This window comes from Pseudophryne corroboree, chromosome 7, assembly GCF_028390025.1.
Source record: "Pseudophryne corroboree isolate aPseCor3 chromosome 7, aPseCor3.hap2, whole genome shotgun sequence".
Lineage (NCBI taxonomy): Eukaryota > Metazoa > Chordata > Amphibia > Anura > Myobatrachidae > Pseudophryne > Pseudophryne corroboree.
This window is the reverse complement of record NC_086450.1, coordinates 360,580,446-360,606,075: the sequence shown is the minus strand read 5'-3', so window position 1 is coordinate 360,606,075 and position 25,630 is coordinate 360,580,446. Positions and strand designations below refer to the sequence as shown.

Below are 25,630 nucleotides of genomic sequence, written 5' to 3'. Positions count from 1 at the left end.
ACGTTGGATGTAGTTCGCGCATTGCGCATCTATGTTTCCCGAACGTCTACTGTGCGTAAGACAGATACGTTGTTTGTTCTCTATGACGCAGCTAAGAGGGGTTGGCCAGCCTCTAAGCAGACCTTATCCAGATGGATCAAACTGACTATACGTCAGGCTTACCTTTATGCTAAGTTACAGCCACCTACTTCAGTAACAGCTCATTCCACACGTTCTGTGGGGACGTCATGGGCAGCGAGTCGTGGGGCTTCTACGACACAGCTTTGCCGTGCGGCTACTTGGTCGTCAGTGCACACGTTTGTGCGCTTTTACAAGTTTGATACGTTCGCGGCATCAGCATCTAGCTTTGGCCGTTTAGTGTTACAAGTGCCAAACAGCTCTCCCGCCACGGAGGAGACTTTGGTACATCCCAAGAGTACTCCAGTGACCCCTAGTGGATGAAAAAGAAAATAGGATTTTGGTACTTACCAGGTAAATCCTTTTCTTTGAATCCATAGGGGGCACTGGACGCCCACCCAGAGCAGTTTACCTGTTTTAGGAGTTCAGTGGTTCTTATGGTAACACACTTTCACGACTGGTTTAAATTTAACAAGGGTTAATCAGTTATGGTGTCAACTGTTTAGTTGTCTGTTACGTTGTGTCAACTTTATTGTTGTCTGTGAGACTATATGTAATTCTCCTTTTGTCAATCTCTCTATCGATCCTGTTCGGCTCAGTAAAAAACACTGAAGTGCTGCAGGATATGGAGGGGAGGAGTAGTCTCAAAAATTAATTTATTCAGTGCCTTCTTCCGGTGGAAGCCGTCCATATCCCAAGAGTACTCCAGTGCCCCCTATGGATTCAAAGAAAAGGATTTACCTGGTAAGTACCAAAATCCTATTTTCTCGTAGTCCGTAGTGGATGCTGGGCGCCCATCCCAAGTGCGGTTTATCTGCAATACTTGTACATAGTTATTGTTAACTAAATCGGGTTATTGTTGAGCCATCTGTTGAGAGGCTCTATTGTTTCATACTGTTAACTGTGTTTCATATCACGAGTTGTACGGTGTGATTGGTGTGGCTGGTATGAGTCTTACCCGGGATTCAAAATCCTTCCTTATTGTGTACGCTCGTCCGGGCACAGTACCTAACTGAGGCTTGGAGGAGGGTCATAGTGGGAGGAGCCAGTGCACACCAGGTAGTCTAAGATCTTTCTAGAGTGCCCAGCCTCCTTCGGAGCCCGCTATTCCCCATGGTCCTTACGGAGTTCCCAGCATCCACTACGGACTACGAGAAATAGAATTACCGGTGAGTAAATTCTTATTTTTTTTTAAACACACCATCAAGCAGCAGGCTCCGGAACCGGCCAGAGGGAACACGGGACCAGCCGACTCTCCCACTGTATAGCTTCTCCAGAGTTGGTGAATTCCGGAGAGAGAATGGTGGATCCTCAGACACTACGTAGTGTACAGTGGCCTGGAATGGCTAAAAAGAAGCTATCAGTCAGTTTAGCAGCGCTACAGGACTCCCCGCAGCGCTGCTACTAGTGTCCATCCATGCCGCCGGGTGTCCTGCTGCTATTATAGTAATCACATGGGGACTACAGGGCAGGAGGCTAACAGAGAAAATTACCAGAGTCCCTAACAGCCTCAGCGGGCCGCCCACTCAGGTCCTGGCGCCCATAGGCAGCTGCCTAATGGAAGCGCCGGCCCTGTCTGAGACACTGGAGCAGCATAGTAGTTCTTCTCCCCAATATTGTAAATATAGTAATAGTCTGAGACATTGGAGCAGCATAGTAGTTCTTCTCCCCAATAGTGTAAATAGTAATAGTCTGAGACATTGGAGCAGCATAGTAGTTCTTCTCCCCAATAGTGTAAATATAGTAATAGTCTGAGACACTGGATCGGCATAGTAGTTCTTCTCCCCAATATTGTAAATATAGTAATAGTCTGAGACATTGGAGCGGCATAGTAGTTCTTATCCCCAATAGTGTAAATATAGTAATAGTCTGAGACACTGGAGCAGCACAGTAGTTCTTCTCCCCAATAGTGTAAATAGTAATAGTCTGAGACATTGGAGCGGCATAGTAGTTCTTCTCCCCAATAGTGTAAATATAGTAATAGTCTGAGATACTGGAGCGGCATAGTAGTTCTTCTCCCCAATAGTGTAAATAGTAATAGTCTGAGACATTGGAGCGGCATAGTAGTTCTTCTCCCCAATAGTGTAAATAGTAATAGTCTGAAACATTGGAGCGGCATAGTAGTTCTTCTCCCCAATAGTGTAAATAGTAATAGTCTGAGACATTGGAGCAGCACAGTAGTTCTTCTCCCCAATAGTGTAAATATAGTAATAGTCTGAGACATTGGAGCTGCATAGTAGTTTCTCTCCTGAATGATGGTTAATATACTTTAAATTGTTATTTAACATGCAGGACAGTTTGACAACTCTGTATGACAGAAAGTGACACTATATAAGTGCATGGGCTGTGTGAACTAACAGACTGTATCTTGCTATTTCTGTGTTTCAGCTCCCATCATGGAAAGAGTTAAGTTAGTCTCTTTACCAACAAGCAAGAATTGGACCTTTGGCCAGCAAGACATTGAGGAACTAATCTTTATGCTCAGTGACTCCCCTGGAGTTATGTGCAGGCCCTCCAGAGTTAAGCAGATGTTTGCCTCAAGATCTTGCAGGAAATCTGTAAGTACAACAATAGTCTCTCCAACCTAAATTGCTCTACGTAATCTGTAGAATTATAACCTGGGTACAGAATTTGTAATTACTTCATAAGGAGCAATTTGCTTTTAGCGTCGCATCCATATTGCCCATCATTCATATAGCATAACAATCAGAACACTATTAAAGATTAAGGGGTCTATGTATTAAGCTTTGGAAAGAGATAAAGTAGACAGAGACAAAGTACCAGCCAATCAGCTCCTAACTGTCATGTTACAGGCTGTGCTTGAAAAATGATAGGGGTTGGTTGGTACTTTATCTCTCTCCACTTTCTCTCCTTAAGGCTTAGGTGTCTATGTACTAATGCCGGCTACATATCAGAACGATGTGTACCTGACCAGTATGCCGGCAATATAGTATCCGCTGTACACTTCATAATGATGCAATGAAGGACGGAATGATCACTGTTCTGTCCTTATTACACAGCATCGGGTCACATGCAATGTCTTCCGATTTGCTGTGCAGCGCGGCTGACCGGAAGATATCACATGCGACTTCGGGAGCTTGCAGAATGCTCTGATATGGCCGGAAACAGTATATCAGTCTGACATCATTCTAGTGTGTACTCAGCTCAAGACTTGGAGAGATGTAAAGGGAACCTAGATAAAGGGGGACATGTATTAAGCCTGAAGAGAGATACAGTCCCAACCATCCAGCTCCTAACTGTCATTTCTCTATCGTCCTAGTGGATGCTGGGGTTCCTGAAAGGACCATGGGGAATAGCGGCTCCGCAGGAGACAGGGCACAAAAAGTAAAGCTTTAGGATCAGGTGGTGTGCACTGGCTCCTCCCCCTATGACCCTCCTCCAAGCCTCAGTTAGATTTTTGTGCCCGGCCGAGAAGGGTGCAATCTAGGTGGCTCTCCTAAAGAGCTGCTTAGAAAAGTTTAGCTTAGGTTTTTTATTTTACAGTGAGTCCTGCTGGCAACAGGATCACTGCAACGAGGGACTTAGGGGAGAAGAAGTGAACTCACCTGCGTGCAGGATGGATTGGCTTCTTGGCTACTGGACATTAGCTCCAGAGGGACGATCACAGGTACAGCCTGGATGGTCACCGGAGCCTCGCCGCCGGCCCCCTTGCAGATGCTGAAACGAGAAGAGGTCCAGAATCGGCGGCAGAAGACTCCTCAGTCTTCTTAAGGTAGCGCACAGCACTGCAGCTGTGCGCCATTTTCCTCTCAGCACACTTCACACGGCAGTCACTGAGGGTGCAGGGCGCTGGGAGGGGGGCGCCCTGGGAGGCAAATGAAAACCTTTTTTGGCTAAAAATACCTCACATATAGCCTCCGGGGGCTATATGGAGATATTTAACCCCTGCCAGAATCCGTTAAGAGCGGGAGACGAGGCCGCCGAAAAAGGGGCGGGGCCTATCTCCTCAGCACACAGCGCCATTTTCCCTCACAGAAAGGCTGGAGGGAAGGCTCCCAGGCTCTCCCCTGCACTGCACTACAGAAACAGGGTTAAAACAGAGAGGGGGGGCACTAATTTGGCGTTAGAAATATATAAAAAAGATGCTATAAGGGAAAACACTTATATAAGGTTGTCCCTATATAATTATAGCGTTTTTGGTGTGTGCTGGCAAACTCTCCCTCTGTCTCTCCAAAGGGCTAGTAGGTCCTGTCCTCTATCAGAGCATTCCCTGTGTGTGTGTGCTGTGTGTCGGTACGTGTGTGTCGACATGTATGAGGACGATGTTGGTGAGGAGGCGGAGCAATTGCCTGTAATGGTGATGTCACTCTCTAGGGAGTCGACACCGGAATGGATGGCTTATTTAGGGAATTACGTGATAATGTCAACACGCGCCAAGGTCGGTTGACGACATGAGACGGCCGACAAACAATTAGTACCGGTCCAGACGTCTCAAAAACACCGTCAGGGGTTTTAAAACGCCCGTTTACTTTAGTCGGTCGACACAGACACAGACAGGGACACTGAATCCAGTGTCGACGGTGAATAAACAAACGTATTCCTTATTAGGGCCACACGTTAAGGGCAATGAAGGAGGTGTTACATATTTCTGATACTACAAGTACCACAAAAGAGGGTATTATGTGGGATGTGAAAAAACTACCGTAGTTTTTCCTGAATCAGATAAATTAAATGAAGTGTGTGATGATGCGTGGGTTCCCCCCGATAGAAAATATGGGCGGTATACCCTTTCCCGCCAGAAGTTAGGGCGCGTTGGGAAACACCCCTTAGGGTGGATAAGGCGCTCACACGCTTATCAGAACAAGTGGCGGTACCGTCTATAGATAGGGCCGTCCTCAAGGAGCCAGCTGACAGGAGGCTGGAAAAATATCATAAAAAGTATATACACACATACTGGTGTTATACTGCGACCAGCGATCGCCTCAGCCTGGATGTGCAGAGCTGGGGTGGCTTGGTCGGATTCCCTGACTAAAAATATTGATACCCTTGACAGGGACAGTATTTTATTGACTATAGAGCATTTAAAGGATGTATTTCTATATATGCGAGATGCACAGAGGGATATTTTTGCACTCTGGCATCAAGAGTAAGTGCGATGTCCATATCTGCCAGAAGATGTTTATGGACACGACAGTGGTCAGGTGATGCAGATTCCAAACGGCACAAAGGTGTATTGCCGTATAAAGGAAGAGGAGTTATTTGGGGTCGGTCCATCGGACCTGGTGGCCACGGCAACTGCTGGAAAATCCACCGTTTTTACCCTAAGTCACATCTCTGCAGAAAAAGACACCGTCTTTTCAGCTTCAGTCCTTTCGTCCCTATAAGAGTCATATCTGCCCAGGGATAGAGGAAAGGGAAGAAGACTGCAGCAGGCAGCCCATTCCCAGGAACAGAAGCGTTCCACCGCTTCTGACAAGCTCTCAGCATGACGCTGAGACCGTACAGGACCCCTGGATCCTACAAGTAGTATCCCAGGGGTACAGTTTGGAATGTCGAGACGTTTCCCCTGCGCAGGCTCCTGAAGTCTGCTTTACCAAGGTCTCCCTCCGACAAGGAGGCAGTATGGGAAAAAATTCACGAGCTGTATTCCCAGCAGGTGATAATTAAATTACCCCTCCTACAACAAGAAAAGGGGTATTATTCCACACTATATTGTGGTACTGAAGCCAGAAGGCTAGGTGAGACCTATTCTAAATCTAAAAAAATTTGAACACTTACAAAGGTTCAAATCAAGATGGAGTCACTCAGAGCAGTGATAACGAACCGGGAAGAAGGGGACTATCTGGTGTCCCGAGACATCAGGGATGCTTACCTCCATGTCCCAAATTTGCCCTTATCACTAAGGGTACCTCAGGTTCGTGGTACAGAACTGTCACTATCAGTTTCAGACGCTGCCGTTTGGATTGTCTACGGCACCCCGGGTCTTTACCAAGGTAATGGCCGAAATGATGGTTCTTCTTCGAAGAAAAGGCGTCTTAATTATCCCTTACTTGGACGATCTCCTGATAAGGGCAAAGTCCAGGGAACAGTTGGAGGTCGGAGTAGCACTATCTCGGATACTGTTACAACAGCAGGGGTGGATTCTAAATATTCCAAAATCGCAGCTGATCCCGACAACAAGTCTCCTGTGCTTAGGGATGATTCTGGACACAGTCCAGAAAAAGGTGTTTCTCCCGGAAGAGAAAGCCAGGGAGTTATCCGAGCTAGTCTGGAACCTCCTAAAATCAGTGCATCATTGCACAAGGGCCATGGTAAAAAAATGGTGACTTCCTTCGAAGCAATTCCAGTCGGCAGATTTCATGCAAGAACTTTTCAGTGGGATCTGCTGGACAAATGGTCCGGATCGCATCTTCAGATGCATCAGCGGATAACCCTATATCCAAGGACAAGGGTGTCTCTCCTGTGGTGGTTACAGAGTGCTCATCTTCTAGAGGGCCGCAGATTCGGCATTCAGTTTTGGATGTTGGTGACCACGGAGGCCAGCCCGAGAGGCTGGGGAGCAGTCACACAAGGAAAAAATTTCCAGGGAGTGTGATCAAGTCTGGAGATTTTTCTCCACATAAATATAGCTAAGGGTAAATTTATAATGCTCTAAGCTTAGCAAGACCTCTGCTTCAAGGTCAGCCGGTATTGATCCAGTGGGATAAAACATCACGGCAGTCGCCCACGTAAATAGACAGGGCGGCACAAGAAGCAGGAGGGCAGTGGCAAAAACTGCAAGGACTTTTCGCTGGGCGGAAAATCATGTGATAGCACTGTCAGCAGTGTTTCATTCCGGGAATGGAAACTGGGAAGCAGACTTCCTCAGTAGGCACGACCTCCACCCGGCAGAGTGGGAACTTCATGGGGAAGTTTTCCACATAATTGTAAACCGTTGGGAATTACCAAAGGTGGACATGATGGCGTCCCGTCTGAACAAAAAACGGGACAGGTATTGCGCCAGGTTAAGAGACCCTCAGGCAATAGCTGTGGACGTTCTGGTAACACCGTGGGTGTACCAGTCGGTGTATGTGTTCCATCCTCTGCTTTTCATACCTAAGGTACTGAGAATTATAAGACGTAGAGGAGTAAGAACTATACTCATGGCTCCGGATTGGCCAAGAAGGACTTGGTACCCGGAACTTCAAGAGATGCTCACAGAGGACTTATGGCCTCTGCCGCTAAGAAGGGACTTGTTTCAGCAAGTACCATGTCTGTTCCAAGACTTACCGCAGCTGCGTTTGACGGCATGGCGGTGGAACGCCGGATCCTAAGGGAAAAGGCATTCAGGAAGAGGTCATTCCTACCCTGGTCAAAGCCAGAAAGGAGGTGACCGCACAACATTATCACCACATGTGGCGAAAATATGTTGCGTGGTGTGAGGCCAGGAAGGCCCCACGAAGAAATTTCAACTCGGTCGATTCCTGCATTTCTTGCAAACAGGAGTGTCTATGGGCCTCAAATTGGGGTCCATTAAGGTTCAAATTTCGGCCCTGTCAATTTTTCTTCCAGAAAGAATTGGCTTCAGTTCCTGAAGTCCAGAAGTTTGTCAAGGGAGTATTGCATATACAACCCCCTTTTGTGCCTCCAGTGGCACTGTGGGATCTCAACGTAGTTCTGGGATTCCTCAAAACACATTGGTTTAAAACCAGTCAAATCTGTGGATTTGAAGCATCTCACATGAAAAGTGAACATGCTCTTGGACCTGGCCTGGACCAGGCGAGTGTCAAATTGGTGGTTTTTTTCTCAAAAAAGCCCATATCTGTTTGTCCATTCGGACAGGGCAGAGCTGCGGACTCGTCCCCAGTTCTCTCCCTAAGGTGGTGTCAGTGTTTCACCTGAACCAGCTTATTGTGGTGTCTTGCGCCTACTAGGGACTTGGAGGACTCCAAGTTGCTAGATGTGGTCAGGGCCCTGAAAATATAGGTTCCAGGACGGCTGGAGTCAGGAAAACTGACTTGCTGTTATCCTGTATGCACCCAACAAACTGGGTGCTCTTGCTTTTAAGCAGACTTTTGCTAGTTGGATGTGTAATACAATTCAGCTTGCACATTCTGTGGCAGGCCTGCCACAGCCAAAATATGTAAATGCCCATTCCACAAGGAAGGTGGGCTCATCTTGGGCGGCTGCCCGAGGGGTCTCGGCTTTACAACTTTGCCGAGCGGCTATTTAGTCAGGGGCAAACACGTTTGTAAAATCCTACAAATTTGATACCCTGGCTAAGGAGGACCTGGAGTTCTCTCATTCGGTGCTGCAGAGTCATCCGCACTCTCCCGCCCGTTTGGGAGCTTTGGTATAATCCCCATGGTCCTTTCAGGAACCCCAGCATCCACTAGGACGATAGAGAAAATAAGAATTTACTTACCGATAATTCTATTTCTCGGAGTCCGTAGTGGATGCTGGGCGCCCATCCCAAGTGCGGATTATCTGCATTACTTGTACATAGTTACAAAAATCGGGTTATTATTGTTGTGAGCCATCCTTTCAGAGGCTCCGCTGTTATCATACTGTTAACTGGGTTCAGATCACAGGTTGTACAGTGTGATTGGTGTGGCTGGTATGAGTCTTACCCGGGATTCATAAATCCTTCCTTATTGTGTACGCTCGTCCGGGCACAGTACCTAACTGAGGCTTGGAGGAGGGTCATAGGGGGAGGAGCCAGTGCACACCACCTGATCCTAAAGCTTTACTTTTTGTGCCCTGTCTCCTGCGGAGCCGCTATTCCCCATGGTCCTTTCAGGAACCCCAGCATCCACTACGGACTCCGAGAAATAGAATTATCGGTAAGTAAATTCTTATTTTTTCAAACACAGCCTGTAACATGGGACTTAGGAGCTGGTTGGTTAGTACTTTTATCTCTGTCCACTTTATCTCTCTCCAGACTTAGTACATACACCCCTAATTCCTGTAACACGGTAATACCTCTATGGACTTTCACATAGGAAGGGAAACAACTGTAATAGCATTCGAGACATATATAGCACTGCTTTTATTGTGTAAATGTAAGTATGGGAAGAATCATTTTTTACTTGTGCTTATCGTCTATTTTTTTACAAATTGAATACCCATGCCAAAGATATCAATTGGAAAAAGGTAGCAAAAAGCAAAATTAATTAATACCCCATGAAACAATGTAAAAATGACTGCTTGAGCAGACTAAAAATTATAAATGTACTTGGAGAGAAAGAGAGAATTTTCTCTGAATCCTTAGGGGGGGGGTATAGCGACTGGTGGGCCCAGGTGAAGAAATGTGGTAAGTACCCTCACAGCATGCTTTATATGTATTATGTGTATTTAGTGACTTTGTGACAAAGCCAACGCGCCCCCCACAATATCTATTATTTCTTACTACCATGACCCCAGTGATGGGAACACGATGCAAAGCTTTGTACCCACTGTTAAGTTCTTTTTTCATGTCCAAAGATACTGTGTGGGCAGGGACCAGGGAGCTGTTTCGACACCATTCTTTGCCATGCTATGTGCACCTACAGATGTGGTAAAATGTGCAGCAATTCTGTCAGGAACTGGACATCTTGAGCTTGAATAAGCCTGTTGAATCATTCACCGGAGCCATCTGGCTGCTGTTTGCATGATTACTGGACAACCTCTGTTTTGTGGCTCAGAGAATCGGCAAGCTGTTAAGTGTAAAGGATACCATAAAAAACAAAAAATGCAAACAAATAGTGCAAATACGTAAAAACAAAAAGTGATTTAATACACTGCTGTTGTGCTGCTGTTCCATACTCACAATCCGGAAGTGTTATGGTTGATTCCTTGGAACATCTTTGGAACATAAGGAGCTACCTATGATGTTTGCCACTGGGGGATCTATCATGCTGTGTTTTTAACACTTGTTTGTAAGTGTACATCTGTATTAAATCACCGTTTGTTTTTACGTATTTGCACTATTTGTTTGCATTTTTTGTTTTTTATGATATTTTTTACACTACTGTGAAGTGTATATGAAAGGCTGGCCGTTGCCACCTGGACCGATATACCTGACATATGCTGCTTTGCCACTGTGGGATAACCATTATACTGATACTACTCCTCTGATTGTAAGTGGACATCGTGAATTAAATAAATTTCTCTTACGTCCTAGAGGATGCTGGGGTCTGTTTAGTACCATGGGGTATAGACTGGTCCTTTGGGAGCCACTGGCACTGTAAGAGTTTAATAGTGTGGGCTGGCCCCTCCCTCTATGCCCCTCCTACCAGACTCAGTTTAGAAAATGTGCCCGGAGGAGCTGGTCACAGCTAGGGGAGCTCCTAGGAGTTTTTCTAGTTTTATTGTTTTTCTAAGAGTTGTTAGGTACAGGAAGGCTGCTGGCAACAGCCTCCCTGCTTCGTGGGACTTAGGGGGGAGTAGGAACCAACTCTAGAAGTTAATGGTTCTCTATCTCCGCTGACAGGACACTGAGCTCCTGAGGGTGCTGATCGCAAGCCCATGAGGCAACCGCTCACTCCCGCAGCACGGCCGCCATCCACTAACAGAACCAGAAGAAAGAAGAGTGGTGAGTTCAGTGCCGGCGGCCCGGGTAGTGGGTCGCCGGCGGGAATGGCGGCACAAGGGTGGGAGTGCAGCTCTGTCAAGCTGCACTCCATGAAGGCTCAGCAACAGATTACTGTAGACGTGGCTGAGGGGTGTCCTGGGCCAGCACGATCACCCTGACACTGGTAATGTTGCTAACAGGGGCTAATACCACTGTTAGCGCTAAAGACCTCAGACCAGTATAAACATACTGTGCCGGAAGCCGCGCGTTATCTCAGGGGGCGGGGCTTCTCAGAGCGGATCCAGCACTCACCAGCGCCATTTTCTCCCTGCAGAACGCTGAGAATTCTGTGCTGCAGAGTATGTACATCCTGACGGGGAGCGCTGATCCTCCACATAACTCCAGTTACTGCGGTACCAGGTTGTTATAGACGGGCGGGGGGGAGAGTAGTTAGTACTATTTAACCTATTAAGGTTATTTAGTCTGCACTGGGCTGTTATCATAATATCTGCTCACTGGGGCGCTGTGTGGCTGGCTCCTTATACTCTGTGACTCTCTGAAGGTACTCTGGGGGAAACTGTGTCTGACATTTTCCTGTATGTGTGTGTTTATGCGTATATATCCACATTACCATGTCTAAGGACTCTGTATCCTGTGCTACAGAGTGTGTATCTTCTCCTGAAGAGTCTATCCCTTGTACTCAGGACTGCAATGTGCTTTCCCAACCTGTCGAATCCGAACCCCCATGGGTGGATTCTTTAAGGGGAATAATATCACAGATTTCATCAAGGATGTCATATAATGAGAAAGAGATGCAGTTTTTGAGAAAGTCTGTAGAGGGTTTGCAGCATATAGCTCCTACTCCCTCAAATACCCCACCTACATACCCTAAAAAACGTACACTTACCCAAATAATGCAAGTTGACGCTGATACCGACTCTGACACAGGGGACGGTGATGGGGATATGCGGGGGGTGATGCATCCCTTGCTTAGGGATTGCAGTTGATGATATAAGCCATTAGGGATGTTTTGCATATTACTGAGAAGGTACCTGAGCCGGAAGAGGAATCTTATTTTACGGAAAATAAGAAATGCTCCCTCACCTTCCCTGCTTCTAAAGACCTGAACTCTTTATTTGAAAATTCCTGGGAAAACCCAGAGAAAAAATTACAGATCCCTAAAAGAATTCTCATTGCTTTTCCTTCCCCTGCAGAGGATAGAAAGAAATGGGAAAACCCACCTATAGTAGACGCTTCTGTATCTAGGTTGTCGAAAAAGGTGGTTTTACCTGTCCCTGGTTCAACCGCCCTAAAGGAGCCTGCTGACTGCAAGATTGAGGCTACACTCAAATCTCTATACACTGCTACAGGCGTGGCTTTAAGGCCCACTATTGCTTGTGCATGGATTTCTAAAGCCATAGTAAAGTGGTCAGGCACATTAGTAGATGAATTCGATTCTATGGATAGAAGTGACATTGAATTGTTTTTACATCACATACAGGATTCTGCAGGTTTCATGGTGGAGGCCATGAAGGACCTTGGCCATCTTAATGCGAGGGCTTCTTCCATGGCTGTCTCGGCACGCAGGGGACTCTGGCTGCACCAATTGTCTGCGGATGCGGAATCCAAGAAGAGTGAAGAGAACCTACCCTTAACAGGTCAGGATCTGTTTGGGGAAGCGTTAGATGCGTGGATATCCACGGCAACTGCGGGTAAGTCAACATTTCTTCCCTCAGCAGCACCGCCTACTAGGAAATCTTTTCCTATGTCTGCAATGCAGTCCTTTCGGACCGCGAAAGTTAAAAAGGCCAAACCCCCTTCCACTTTCTTTTTAGAGGAGGTCTTGGGAAATCCAGAAAACCTGCACTAACAGGTTCACAGGAACAGAAACCTGGTTCTGCTTCCTCAAAATCCTCGGCATGACGGTGGATCTCCCAGTCTGGAGATCGGGCAGGTGGGAGCAAGATTAAGAAATTTCAGTCATGTCTGGGCGTCATCAGACCTAGACCTCTGGGTACAAGATATTGTTACCCAGGGGTACAGACTGGAGTTTCAAGAACTCCCACCTCACAGGTTCTTCAAATCAGGCTTACCAGCTTTGCTGACAGAGTGCATTTCATGCATGGTCTTTCCAACTGGATCTCCTGGACAAATGGTCTGGATCTCATCTTCACATGCACCAGAGGATTCGTCTGTCACCGAAAGCCAGAATCTCGCTCCTCTGGTGGCTGCAGACCTCTCACCTACTAGAGGGCCACAGGTTTGGGATTCAGAATTGGATCCTCCTTACCACGGATGCAAGTCTCAGAGGTTGGGAAGCAGTCACCCAAGGGGAAAACTTCCAAGGAAGGTGGTCAAGTCTGGAATCCATCCTTCCAATAAACATTCTGGAAATAAGGGCCGTGTACAACTGTCTTCTACAAGCGGCGCATCTTCTGAAAGATCAGGCCATTCAGGTTCAGTCGGACAATGTAACGACTGTGGCCTACATAAACCGACAAGGCGGAACGAAGAGCAGAGCAGCAATGTCAGAGGTAACAAGAATCATCCTCTGGGTGTAAAAGCACGCGGTGGTGCTTTCAGCAATCTTCATTCCGGGTGTGGACAACTGGGAAGCGGACTCCCTCAGCAGACACAGTCTCCATACCGGAGAGTGGGGCCTCCATCCAGAGGTGTTCGCAGAGGTGACAAGTCTTTGGGGCGTACCTCAAATAGACATGATGGCCTCACACCTCAACAAGAAGCTTCGGAGGTACTGTTCCAGGTCGAGAGACCCACAAGCAGTGGCGGTGGACGCCCTGGTAAATCCGTGGGTGTTCCAGTCAGTGTATGTGTTCCCTCCACTTCCACTCATCCCAAGGATTCTCAAACTAATCAAAAGAACAAAAGTTCAGGCGATCCTCACTGCTCAGGACTGGCCCAGAAGGGCTTGGTACGCGGATCTTCTGGAGTTACTGCTGGAAGATCCGAGGCCTCTTCCTCTTTGAGAGGACCTTCTGCAACAGGGGCCGTTCGTTTATCAAGGCTTACCGCGGCTACGTTTCACAGCATGGAAGTTTAACGCCAGATCTTAGCTCGGAAGGGCATTCCGAACAAGGTTATTCCTACCCTGATACAGGCTAGGAAAGGAGTAACGTCTAAACATTACCATCGAATTTGGAAAAAGTACGTGTCTTGGTGTGAATCCAAGAAGTTTCCTACGGTGGAGTTTCAACTAGGGCGGTTTCTCCTCTTTGTGCAAGCAGGTGTGGATGTGGGCCTGCGTTTGGGCTCCAATAAAGTCCAGATTTTGTACTTGTCCATTTTATTCCAGAAACAATTGACTGTCCTCCCTGAGGTTCAGACTTTCTTGAAAGGGGTTCTGCACATCCATCCTCCCTTTGTGCCTCCTACGGCACCTTGGGATCTTAACGTGGTGTTGCAGTTCCTGCAGTCGGATTGGTTCGAACCTTTACAGGAGGTTGAAGTCAAATTTCTCACTTGGAAGGCAGTCACACTTTTGGCATTGGCATCTGCTAGACGTGGTTCGGAATTGGGGCCATTGTCCTGCAAGAGCCTTTACTTGATTTTCCATGAAGATAGAGCTGAGCTCAGGACGCGTCAGCAATTTCTTCCGAAGGTTGTGTTGGCTTTTCATATCAACCAACCTAGTGCGGTGCCAGTGGCTACTGACTCCTCGATTACTTCAAAATCCTTGGATGTTGTAAGGCTTTGAAGATTTATGTGAAGAGAACTTCTTGTCACAGAAAGTCGGACACTCTGTTTGTCCTTTATGATCCCAACAAGATTGGGTGTCCTGCTTCTAAGCAGACGATTTCTCACTGGATCAAGTTTACTATCCGGTATGCTTATTCTATGGCAGGCTTGCCGTGTCTAAAATCTGTTAAGGCCCACTCTACTCGTAAAGTGGGTTCTTCCTGGGCGGCTGCCTGGGGTGTCTCGGCTTTACAACTTTGCCGAGCAGCTACTTGGTCATGGTCGAACACGTTTGCTAAGTTCTACAAGTTCGATACTTTGGCCTCTGAGGACCTAAAGTTTGGTCAATCGGTGCTGCAGGAGCCTCCGCGCTCTCCCTCCCGAACTGGGAGCTTTGGTACATCCCCATGGTACTAATGTGGACCCCAGCATCCTCTAGGACGTAAGAGAAAATAGGATTTTAATTACCTACCGGTAAATCCTTTTCTCGTAGTCCATAGAGGATGCTGGGCGCCCGCCCAGTGCTTCGTTTTCCTGCAGTGGTTACTTAATTAAGCTGTTGCTGACTTGTTTCAAGCTGGTTAGCTTGGTTTTTCTGCTGTTATGTGTGACCTGGTGTGAATCTCACCACTATCTGTGTATTTCCTTCTCTCGAAGTATGTCCGTCTCCTCGGGCATAGTTTCTAGACTGAATGTGGCAGGAGGGGCATAAAGGGAGGAGCCAGCCCACACAATTAAACTCTTAAAGTGCCCATGGCTGCCAAGGGACCCGTCTATACCCCATGGTACTAATGTGGACCCCAGCATCCTCTACGGACTACGAGAAAAGGATTTACCGGTAGGTAATTAAAATCCTATTTTCCTGATTCATTCTGTAGTTGTCCTCCTTGTGAGGAGAAATCAGAGGTGTGAGTTTCCTCAGTCATTTGCTGATGTTTGCAGAACTTAGAGAACCAAATGGAGTTTTGAGATTGGCATTGGCTCTGCACCAAGGACTGATCTCTCTAGGGACTTGGTCCAAGGAGAGTCATTTCAGAAAGTCTATAAGGAACCAGATGTGGTTTAAGGAACAATTTGTTCCTGCATAATAGCTGCGACTGCTGGATGCGTGTCATGGCACTGTGCCTCATGTCTGGCAAATTAGGCTGGTACCTGGAGCAAGTACAATATAAAAGCACCTTTCCTCCGCCAGACTTGAATTTGGAACTGTTCCCTTGTTCAGGTATCTTAAAACAGGAAAAACAGGGATACGAAACAGTCACAAAAATTGATCTGACCTTGATATATATGCTTATTCCTACAGAGCCATGTAATTGCAGTATAAGGAAGTTTTTCTCCCCCTTTTATTTTTATTTTTTTAATAAACTGTGAGGGACTGAGGGCCTAATTCAGACCTGATCGCAGCATCAAAATTGTTCCTTAATGGGTAAAACCATGTGCACTGCAGGTGGGGCAGATATAACGTGCAGAGAAATTTTAGATTTGACTGGGATATATTGTTTCTCTGCAGGGTAAATACTGGCTGCTTTATTTGTACACTGCAATTTAGGTTTAGGTTTGAACACACCACACCCAAATCTAACTCTCTCTGCACATGTTATATTTGCCCCCATGCAGTGCACATGGGGGTAAATTTACTAAGATGGGAGTTCTATTTAAGATGGGATGTTGCCCATAACAACCAATCAGATTTCATGTATTATCTTCTAGAAGGTGCTAGATAAATGAGAAGTAGAATTTGATTGGTTGCTATGGGCAACATCCCAACTTAAATAGAACGCCCATCTTAGTAAATTTACCCCATGGTTTTGCCAATTAGAGAACAATTTTGCTGCTGCAATCTGGTCTGAATTAGGCCCTGAATCTGAAAGAAATCATATGAGAAACATTTCTATGCCAGAAAAGGAAGATGCCTTCGGAGGAGAAAACCCATGAGAACAGGAGCTTCAAGTCTTTGGATGGAATACATGCTTCCAAAAAATCGCTGTCAGTGGATCTGCCAATCTTTGTCACAGAAGAAGCCGGTCACAGCTCCGAGTGACATATTCGTGGGCTTCACTTCAGGAGCCTGCCACTGGAATGGCAATGGGCAGCTCCTGCATACAAGTGCCAATAAATGGTATCCAGGGCAAAAGAGACTCTGGGCCTGATTGTGATTTGTACGCTAATGCCTATGCAGCTGCGATTTTCCAGGCTACGGACAGGCGAAACAATGCAAGTGTAGTAGCCACCCAGAAATAAATATAGACACCCACTGGAGCCATCACAACATTGATTACCTTGACCGTCCATCTGGCTTAGGCCTAATCAGTATCCCAGCAACAGTGGGCAGTCCTTGGCCGCTCAGCTGTGCACTATGGCAGTGGTTGTGGAAGTGACCAGGAGCGACAGCAGTGACACTTCCAGCACTGGAGAGGAGGAGAGAATGAGGCGCCTCTTCCAGACATGGGACGGAGACGGCTACATTAGCAGGTATAGTGTGGGCAGTTGAAACCTCATGGATGAGGAATGCTGAGCTTTCCCGGTTCCTGCCAAATAGTTTATTGCAGAGGACGCACTCACTGTCTTAGTGCAGTAGGCAGGGCTGCAACCACCAGCAGAGAGTAATACTACCCCCGACCATGGGCTGAAACCTGCTGCCTGGGTTATGGGCCCCAGATGGCATTAAACACAGTAACTAAATTGCAGTAGGGAGCTAGAATAGGGTCAGCCTCTGTAATGCTGTAAGGGGCATTATTGGGTGCGTCATAATGTGTTGTAAGGCAAAAAAAATTGTGTGGCTTAATGTTTTTTTCCTATCTGGGTCAGTGTATTTTATTTTATCCTGCAGTGGCCAATAACTGGGGGTGCAGGATGCAAAACTGGGGTGTAAGGTAGTCTTTTCCTGCAAGGCCACACCCATTGCAGTGAGACCACACCCCTTTGTGTGAGTGCACAGAGGGCCTAGAAATGACCCTGGCCGTGGGAGCGGCTACGCTGGCGCTTTCTCCTCCGTGTAATGATCGCAGTCTCATTCTGACACACTCACCAAAGCTGGTCGCAACACACCTACTTTTTCCCCGCCACTTTCCATTACCTCCTCCAAATGGTCCCTTTCTGTCAATCACTCTGCAAATAAATCCTCACTGTAGGCAGCATCTCAAAAGTACCTTGGCATGTGCACAGTTAGCCGATAATTGCTCAGCTGCGTAAATATCGACATTGTGTACAAATCTTAATTAGGCCCCCAGCTTCTTAATAAGCAGGACGGAGGTACCCGTAGCTTAAAAGTGTCTATGTAGTGAAACTGGAACGCCCTACTGTTTCATAAGGTGCCCCTTCTAGGAAAGGGAGAATGAGCTGCTTTACATATAGATTTTCTTTCCCACATCACGTGTAGCAGCAGCAATTTGAAATTCAAGCTGGCACTTAGACATGCTGCCACTGATATCCAAGGAACGTTTCCGAGTCCTCTTTACAGTTCTCTGTGAGAAGGGTTAGTGGACATTGTGTAACTCTGCTCTATCCTGTTCCAGTGGTTGTGACTATATGTTAAACCAATGGGGATAATGGGGGTCATTCCGAGTTGATCGCTCGCTGACATTTTTCGCAGCGCAGTGAACAGGTTACTACTGCGCATGCGTATGCACCGCAATGCGCAGGCACGTTGTACGTGTACAAAGCGGATCATTGCTGGGCGATGGATTTAACAAAGAACCCATTCGCACATCAGATCGCAAGGAGAATGACAGGAAGAAGGCGTTTGTGGGTGGCAACTGACCGTTTTCAAGGAGTGTTTGGAAAAACGCAGGCGTGTCCATGCGTTTGCAGGGCGGGTGTCTGATGTCAATTCCAGGACCAAAAAGACTGAAGTGATCGCAAGGGCTGAGTAAGTCCAGAGCTACTCAGAAACGGCAAAAAAACGTTTTCGTCCCGCTCGGTTGCACACGCATTCACACACTTGCAAAGCGAAAATATAGTCCCCCGTGGGCGGCAACTATGCGTTTGCACGGTTGCTAAAAGTATCTAGCGAGCGATCAACTTGGAATGACCACCAATATTCTTTAATTGCCAGTTGAATGGGGATCACATTACTGTTTAAAAACTGCAACTGCTCTGCAGGAAAAATAAAGCCCTGAACAGAACTGCGATTCTCAGATGGTAGAAAACGGTCGACCATCGAAGGACAACCCATACTTAGGAGGGTTTGGTGAGGAGAGGAGCTTCAGCTCTCAAAGAATGCAGTTAACATTATAAGTGAGCAGTGGGGAGACGTATCAAACCTTGGAGAGAGATAGTGTAGAGAGATAAAATAGTCGCCAGTCAGCTTCTAACTGCCATTTTACAGGATGTGGGCCAAATGTATTAAGCCTAAACAACTGATAACGTGGAGATAGATAAAGAGTGATAAATGACCAGCCAATCAGCTTTCTAACTGCCATGTCACAGGTTGTGTTTGAAAAATGTCAGGAACTGGTACTTTCTCTCTCCACTTTATCTCGAGGTTTGATGCATCTCACAGAAGTCCCTCCCACTCAACCAACCCTCATCATAGCAGTGCCCCCAAGATATGTTGATGGAGTATTTAGCAGAGTATAAAAAAGTAGTAGTAGTAGTAGTAGTAGTAGTAGTAGTTGTAGTTGTTGTTGTTGTTGTTGTTGTTGTTCTGGCTTTGTTCCTCAGATGAAAGAATGAGGATTTTATTGTGGCCGATACCTGATGTTAAAGTGTCAATCCTCTATCCGGGACAAAACCAAGATTCTGCATATGTTCAGTGTTTTGTAGTTCTGAACCCCGAAGCATAAGGCCTGTTGGTTATGCTGCTTTCTTGTCCTGTTACTTAGCATAAATATATATATAAATATATCAGTGTAACGGTTTATAATCTGTAAAACTATCCATTTGTCCCCCAATTTTATTATACTGTTAATACAGTTTTTATTATGGTCTTCTTTCCATAAACAGGTGATGATTGGAACAGCCTTAAAAACTCATGAAATGAAGAAACTGGTGACTCACATGGGAGAAATTGAACAGCCGTGGAACTGCCCCCATGGGCGGCCGACAATGAGGCACATCGCCAGTCTGGATATGATCTCTTGAGTCTGACTTTTCAGTGTTATTTGGAAAGTCTGAATATAATGAGAATAATTGCACCTGCTGTTCTCACGCTTTAAAAAATAATAAATCAAAGTTTTAGTATGGTTTTTATAGATTGTTACACTGGCAATTGACCAGTCCATTTTTAAAGCTGGAAATGACAACAAGTAGGCAGTATTTGTACAGTTTAGTGTTTTTTGTATGGTATACATCCATATTTGCAATGCCAAAATGCCGGGTACACACTACAACGATATCATCACGATTTGTCGTTTTCCGGGCAAATCGGAAAGTCCGATCATGCATATTGTGCAGTGTGTACCTGCAATTGCGTGCTCCCGTGGGTCGTTAACGATATCTTCTGGTTTATTGTGCTACACAGTCAATTAGAAGATATAGTTAACGATGACATGTTGCTGAATGCAACATGGCATGTTACATCGTCCCGTCGTACCACTGCATTATGGGGGTAATTCAGAGTTGATCGCAGCAGCAAATTTGTTAGCAGTTGGGCAAAACCATGGGGGTAATTCCAAGTTGATCGCAGCAGGATTTTTGATAGCAATTGGGCAAAACCATGTGCACTGCAGGGGAGGCAGATATAACATGTGCAGAGAGAGTTAGATTTGGGTGGGTTATTTTATTTCTGTGCAGGGTAAATACTGGCTGCTTTGTTTTTACACTGCAAATTAGATTGCAGATTGAACACACCCCACCCAAAGCTAACTCTCTCTGCACATGTTATATCTGCCTCCCCTGCAGTGCACATGGTTTTACCCAATTGCTAAAAAAAATCCTGCTGCGATCAACTTGGAATTACCCCCCATGTGCACTGCAGGTGTAGCAAATATAACATTTGCAGAGAGTTAGATTTGGGTGGGTTATTTTGTTTCTGTGCAAAATTACTGCTTTATTTTTACACAGCAATTTAGATTTCAGTTCGAACACACCCCACCCAAATCTAACTCTCTCTGCACATGTTATATCTGTCCCCCCTGCAGTACACATTGTTTTGCCCAACTGCTAACAAATTTGCTGCTGCGATCAACTCTGAATTAGGCCCTATGTCGGCCGGTAGCACATTGTTCTGATGTGTACCCGGCCTAACTGCTGTTTTATTTTGTGTCTGCCAATATCCTGAAATAAAAGTTTTTATATGAAACAACCATTTTGTGCATAATCAAACCGAACATTTTTTACTTCTTTTTAGGAGGGTTTTTTTTTTAACTTTACTTGTCTCTCTACATTTTTATTTATTTTTATCATTTATTTTTTAATTACTAAAAGTTTTTAGCTCATTGGTCAAGATTTTCTACTTTATCAAAGAAAAAGTAAACACAATCTGTTCTCTGACGTCCTAGTGGATGCTGGGAACGCCGTAAGGACCATGGGGAATAGCGGCTCCGCAGGAGACTGGGCACAAAAGTAAAGCTTTAGGACTACCTGGTGTGCACTGGCTCCTCCCCCTATGACCCTCCTCCAAGTCTCAGTTAGATTTAAGTTAGATTTTTGTGCCCGGCCGAGAAGGGTGCACACTAGGGGCTCTCCTGAGCTTCTTAGTGAAAGTTTAGTTTTAGGTTTTTTATTTTCAGTGAGACCTGCTGGCAACAGGCTCACTGCATCGAGGGACTAAGGGGAGAAGAAGCGAACCTGCCTGCTTGCAGCCAGCTTGGGCTTCTTGGCTACTGGACACCATTAGCTCCAGAGGGACCGAACACAGGCCCAGCCTCGGAGTCCGGTCCCAGAGCCGCGCCGCCGGCCCCCTTACAGAACCAGAAGCAAGAAGAGGTCCGGAAAATCGGCGGCAGAAGACATCGGTCTTCACCAAGGTAGCGCACAGCACTGCAGCTGTGCGCCATTGCTCCTCATACACACCTCACACTGCAGTCACTGAGGGTGCAGGGCGCTGGGGGGGGGCGCCCTGAGCAGCAATAAAAACACCTTGGCTGGCAAACATACATCACATATAACCCCCAGGGCTATATGGATGTATTTTAACCCCTGCCAGAATCCATAAAAATGCGGGAGAAAAGTCCGCGAAAAAGGGGCGGAGCCTATCTCCTCAGCACACTGGCGCCATTTTCTCTCACAGCTCCGTTGGAGGGAAGCTCCCTGGCTCTCCCCTGCAGTTACTACACTACAGAAAGGGGTTAAAAAAGAGAGGGGGGCACTAATTAGGCGCAGTATTAATAAAACAGCAGCTATAAGGGGAAAAACACTTCTATAAGGTTATCCCTGTATATATATAGCGCTCTGGTGTGTGCTGGCATACTCTCCCTCTGTCTCCCCAAAGGGCTAGTGGGGTCCTGTCCTCTATCAGAGCATTCCCTGTGTGTGTGCTGTGTGTCGGTACGATTGTGTCGACATGTTTGAGGAGGAAAATGGTGTGGAGGCAAAGCAATTGCCTATAATGGAGATGTCACCCCCTAGGGAGTCGACACCTGAGTGGCTGAGCTTATGGAAGGAATTACGTGACAGTGTCAGCTCTTTACAAAAGATTGATGACATGAGACAGCCGGCTACTCAGCCTGTGCCTGTCCAGGTGTCTCAAAAGCCATCAGGGGCTCTAAAACGCCCGTTACCTCAGATGGCAGATACAGACGCCGACACGGATACTGACTCCAGTGTCGACGATTAAGAGACGAATGTGACTTCCAGTAGGGCCACACGTTACATGATTGAGGCTATGGAAAATGTTTTACATATTTCTGATAATACCAGTACCACTAAAAAGGGTATTATGTTGGGTGAGAAAAAACTGCCGGTAGTTTTTCCTGCATCTGAGGAATTAAATGAAGTGTGTGATGATGCGTGGGTTTCCCCCGATAAAAACTGTTAATTCCTAAAAAGTTATTAGCATCATACCCCTTCCCGCCAGAGGATAGGGCACGTTGGGAAACTCCCCCTAGGGTGGATAAAGCGCTCACACGCTTGTCTAAACAGGTGGCACTACCGTCCCTGGATACGGCCGCCCTTAAGGAACCTGCTGACAGAAAGCAGGAAAATATCCTAAAAATGTATATACACTCACACGGGTGTGATACTGCGACCAGCAATCGCCTCAGCCTGGATGTGCAGTGCTGGGGTGGCTTGGTCGGATTCCCTGACTGACAATATTGATACCCTAGATAGGGACAGTATATTACTGACTATAGAGCATTTAAAAGATGCATTTCTATATATGCGTGATGCACAGAGGGATATTTGCCGACTGGCATCAAGAGTAAGTGCGCTGTCCATTTCTGCCAGAAGAGGGTTATGGACAAGACAGTGGTCAGGTGATGCTGATTCCAAAAGGCATATGGAAGTATTGCCTTATAAAAGGGAGGAGTTATTTGGGGTAGGTCTAACAGACCTGGTGGCCACGGCAACGGCTGGGAAATCCACATTTTTACCCCAGGTAGCCTCTCAACATAAGAAGACGCCGTTTTATCAGGCGCAGTCCTTTAGGCCCCATAAGGGCAAGCGGGCAAAAGACTCCTCATTTCTGCCCCGTGGCAGAGGGAGAGGAAAAAGGCTGCAGCAGAAGCCATTCACAAGCTGTATTCCCAGCAGGTGATAATCAAGGTACCCCTCCTACAACAGGGAAAGGGGTATTATTCCACGCTGTTTGTGGTACCGAAGCCGGACGGCTCGGTGAGACTTATTTTAAATCTGAAATCCTTGAACACTTACATACAAAGGTTCAAATTCAAGATGGAGTCACTCAGAGCGGTGATTGCGAACCTGGAAGAAGGGGATTATATGGTGTCTCTGGACATCAAGGATGCTTATCTCCATGTCCCAATTTACCCTTCTCACCAAGGGTACCTCAGGTTTGTGGTACAGAACTGTCACTATCAGTTTCAGACGCTGCCGTTTGGTTTGTCCACGGCACCCCGGGTCTTTACCAAAGTAATGGCTGAAATGATGATACTCCTTCGAAGGAAGGGAGTTTTAGTTATCCCTTACTTGGACGATCTCCTGATAAGGGCAAGATCCAGGGAACAGTTGGTAGTCGGGGTAGCACTATCTCAAGTAGTGTTGCGGCAGCACGGTTGGATTCTCAATATTCCAAAATCGCAGCTGATCCCGACGACACGTCTTCTATTCCTAGGGATGATCCTGGACACAGTCCAGAAAAAGGTGTTTCTCCCGGAGGAGAAAGCCAGGGAGTTATCCGAACTAGTCAGAAACCTCCTAAAACCAGGCCAAGTGTCAGTGCATCAGTGCACAAGGGTCCTGGGAAAAATGGTGGCTTCCTACGAAGCAATTCCATTCGGCAGATTCCACGCAAGAACTTTCCAGTGGGACCTGCTGGACAAATGGTCCGGATCGCATCTTCAGATGCATCAGCGGATAACCCTGTCACCAAGCACAAGGGTGTCTCTCCTGTGGTGGTTGCAGAGTGCTCATCTTCTAGAGGGCCGCAGATTCGGCATTCAGGATTGGGTCCTGGTGACCACGGATGCCAGCCTGCGAGGCTGGGGAGCAGTCACACAGGGAAGAAATTTCCAGGGCTTGTGGTCAAGCCTGGAGACATCACTTCACATAAATATTTTGGAGCTAAGGGCCATTTACAATGCCCTAAGCCAAGCAAGACCTCTGCTTCAAGGTCAGCCGGTGCTGATCCAGTCGGACAACATCACGGCAGTCGCCCACGTAAACAGACAGGGCGGCACAAGAAGCAGGAGGGCAATGGCAGAAGCTGCAAGGATTTTTCGCTGGGCGGAAAATCATGTGATAGCATTGTCAGCAGTGTTCATTCCGGGAGTGGACAACTGGGAAGCAGACTTCCTCAGCAGGCACGACCTCCACCCGGGAGAGTGGGGACTTCACCCAGAAGTCTTCCACATGAATGTAAACCGTTGGGAAAAACCAAAGGTGGACATGATGGCGTCCCGCCTAAACAAAAAATTGGACAGGTATTGCGCCTGGTCAAGGGACCCTCAGGCAATAGCTGTGGACGCTCTGGTAACACCGTGGGTGTACCAGTCAGTGTATGTGTTCCCTCCTCTTCCTCTCATATCAAAAGTACTGAGAATTATAAGACTGAGGGGAGTAAGAACTATACTCGTGGCTCCGGATTGGCCAAGAAGGACTTGGTACCCGGAACTTCAAGAGATGCTCACGGAGGACCCGTGGCCTCTACCTCTAAGAAGGGACCTGCTCCAGCAAGGACCCTGTCTATTCCAAGACTTACCGCGGCTGCGTTTGACGGCAGGGCGGTTGAACGCCGGATCCTGAAGGAAAAAGGCATTCCGGATGAAGTCATCCCTACCCTGATCAAGCCAGGAAGGATGTAACCGCAAAGCATTATCACCGCATTTGGCGAAAATATGTTGCGTGGTGCGAGGCCAGTAAGGCCCCGATGGAGGAATTTCAACTAGGTCGATTCCTGCATTTCCTGTAAACAGGAGTGTCTATGGGCCTAAAATTGGGGTCCATTAAGGTTCAAATTTCGGCCCTGTCAATTTTCTTCCAGAAAGAACTAGCTTCAGTTCCTGAAGTTCAGACGTTTGTAAAAGGGGTACTGCATATACAGCCTCCTTTTGTGCCTCCAGTGGCACTTTGGGATCTCAATGTAGTTTTGGGGTTCCTAAAGTCACATTGGTTTGAACCACTTGAATCTGTGGAGTTAAAATATCTCACATGGAAAGTGGTCATGTTGTTGGCCCTGGCCTCGGCCAGGCGCGTGTCAGAATTGGCGGGCTTTATCCTGTAAAAGCCCTTATCTGATCTTCCATTCAGACAGGGCGGAATTGAGGACTCGTCCTCATTTTCTCCCTAAGGTGGTTTCAGTGTTTCATCTGAACCAACCTATTGTGGTACCTGCGGCTACTAGTGACTTGGAGGACTCCAAGTTGTTGGACGTAGTCAGGGCCTTGAAAATATATGTTTCCAGGACGGCTGGAGTCAGAAAATCTGACTCGCTGTTTATCCTGTATGCACCCAACAAGCTGGGTGCTCCTGCTTCTAAGCAGACTATTGCTCGTTGGATTTGTAATACAATTCAGCTTGCACATTCTGTGGCAGGCCTGCCACAGCCAAAATCTGTAAAAGCCCATTCCACAAGGAAGGTGGGCTCATCTTGGGCGGCTGCCCGAGGGGTCTCGGCTTTACAACTTTGCCGAGCAGCTACTTGGTCAGGGGAAAACACGTTTGCTAAATTCTACAAATTTGATACCCTGGCTGAGGAGGACCTGGAGTTCTCTCATTCGGTGCTGCAGAGTCATCCGCACTCTCCCGCCCGTTTGGGAGCTTTGG

At 46.9% G+C, this 25,630-nt stretch overlaps 1 protein-coding gene across 2 annotated transcripts in view; it reads left to right on the top strand.

Moving 5' to 3' along the window:
- Positions 1-20,549, top strand: part of PMS2 (PMS1 homolog 2, mismatch repair system component) — a 292,359-nt gene extending 271,810 nt beyond the window's left edge. For both annotated transcript variants that reach the window (XM_063934476.1, XM_063934475.1), the window contains 2 exons: positions 2,506-2,675; positions 19,250-20,549. In XM_063934476.1, coding sequence (XP_063790546.1) covers positions 2,506-2,675; positions 19,250-19,387 — 308 coding nt within the window. In that variant the 3' untranslated portion in view covers positions 19,388-20,549. The remainder of the gene's footprint in view (positions 1-2,505; positions 2,676-19,249) is intronic.
- The last annotated feature ends 5,081 nt before the right edge of the window (positions 20,550-25,630 follow it).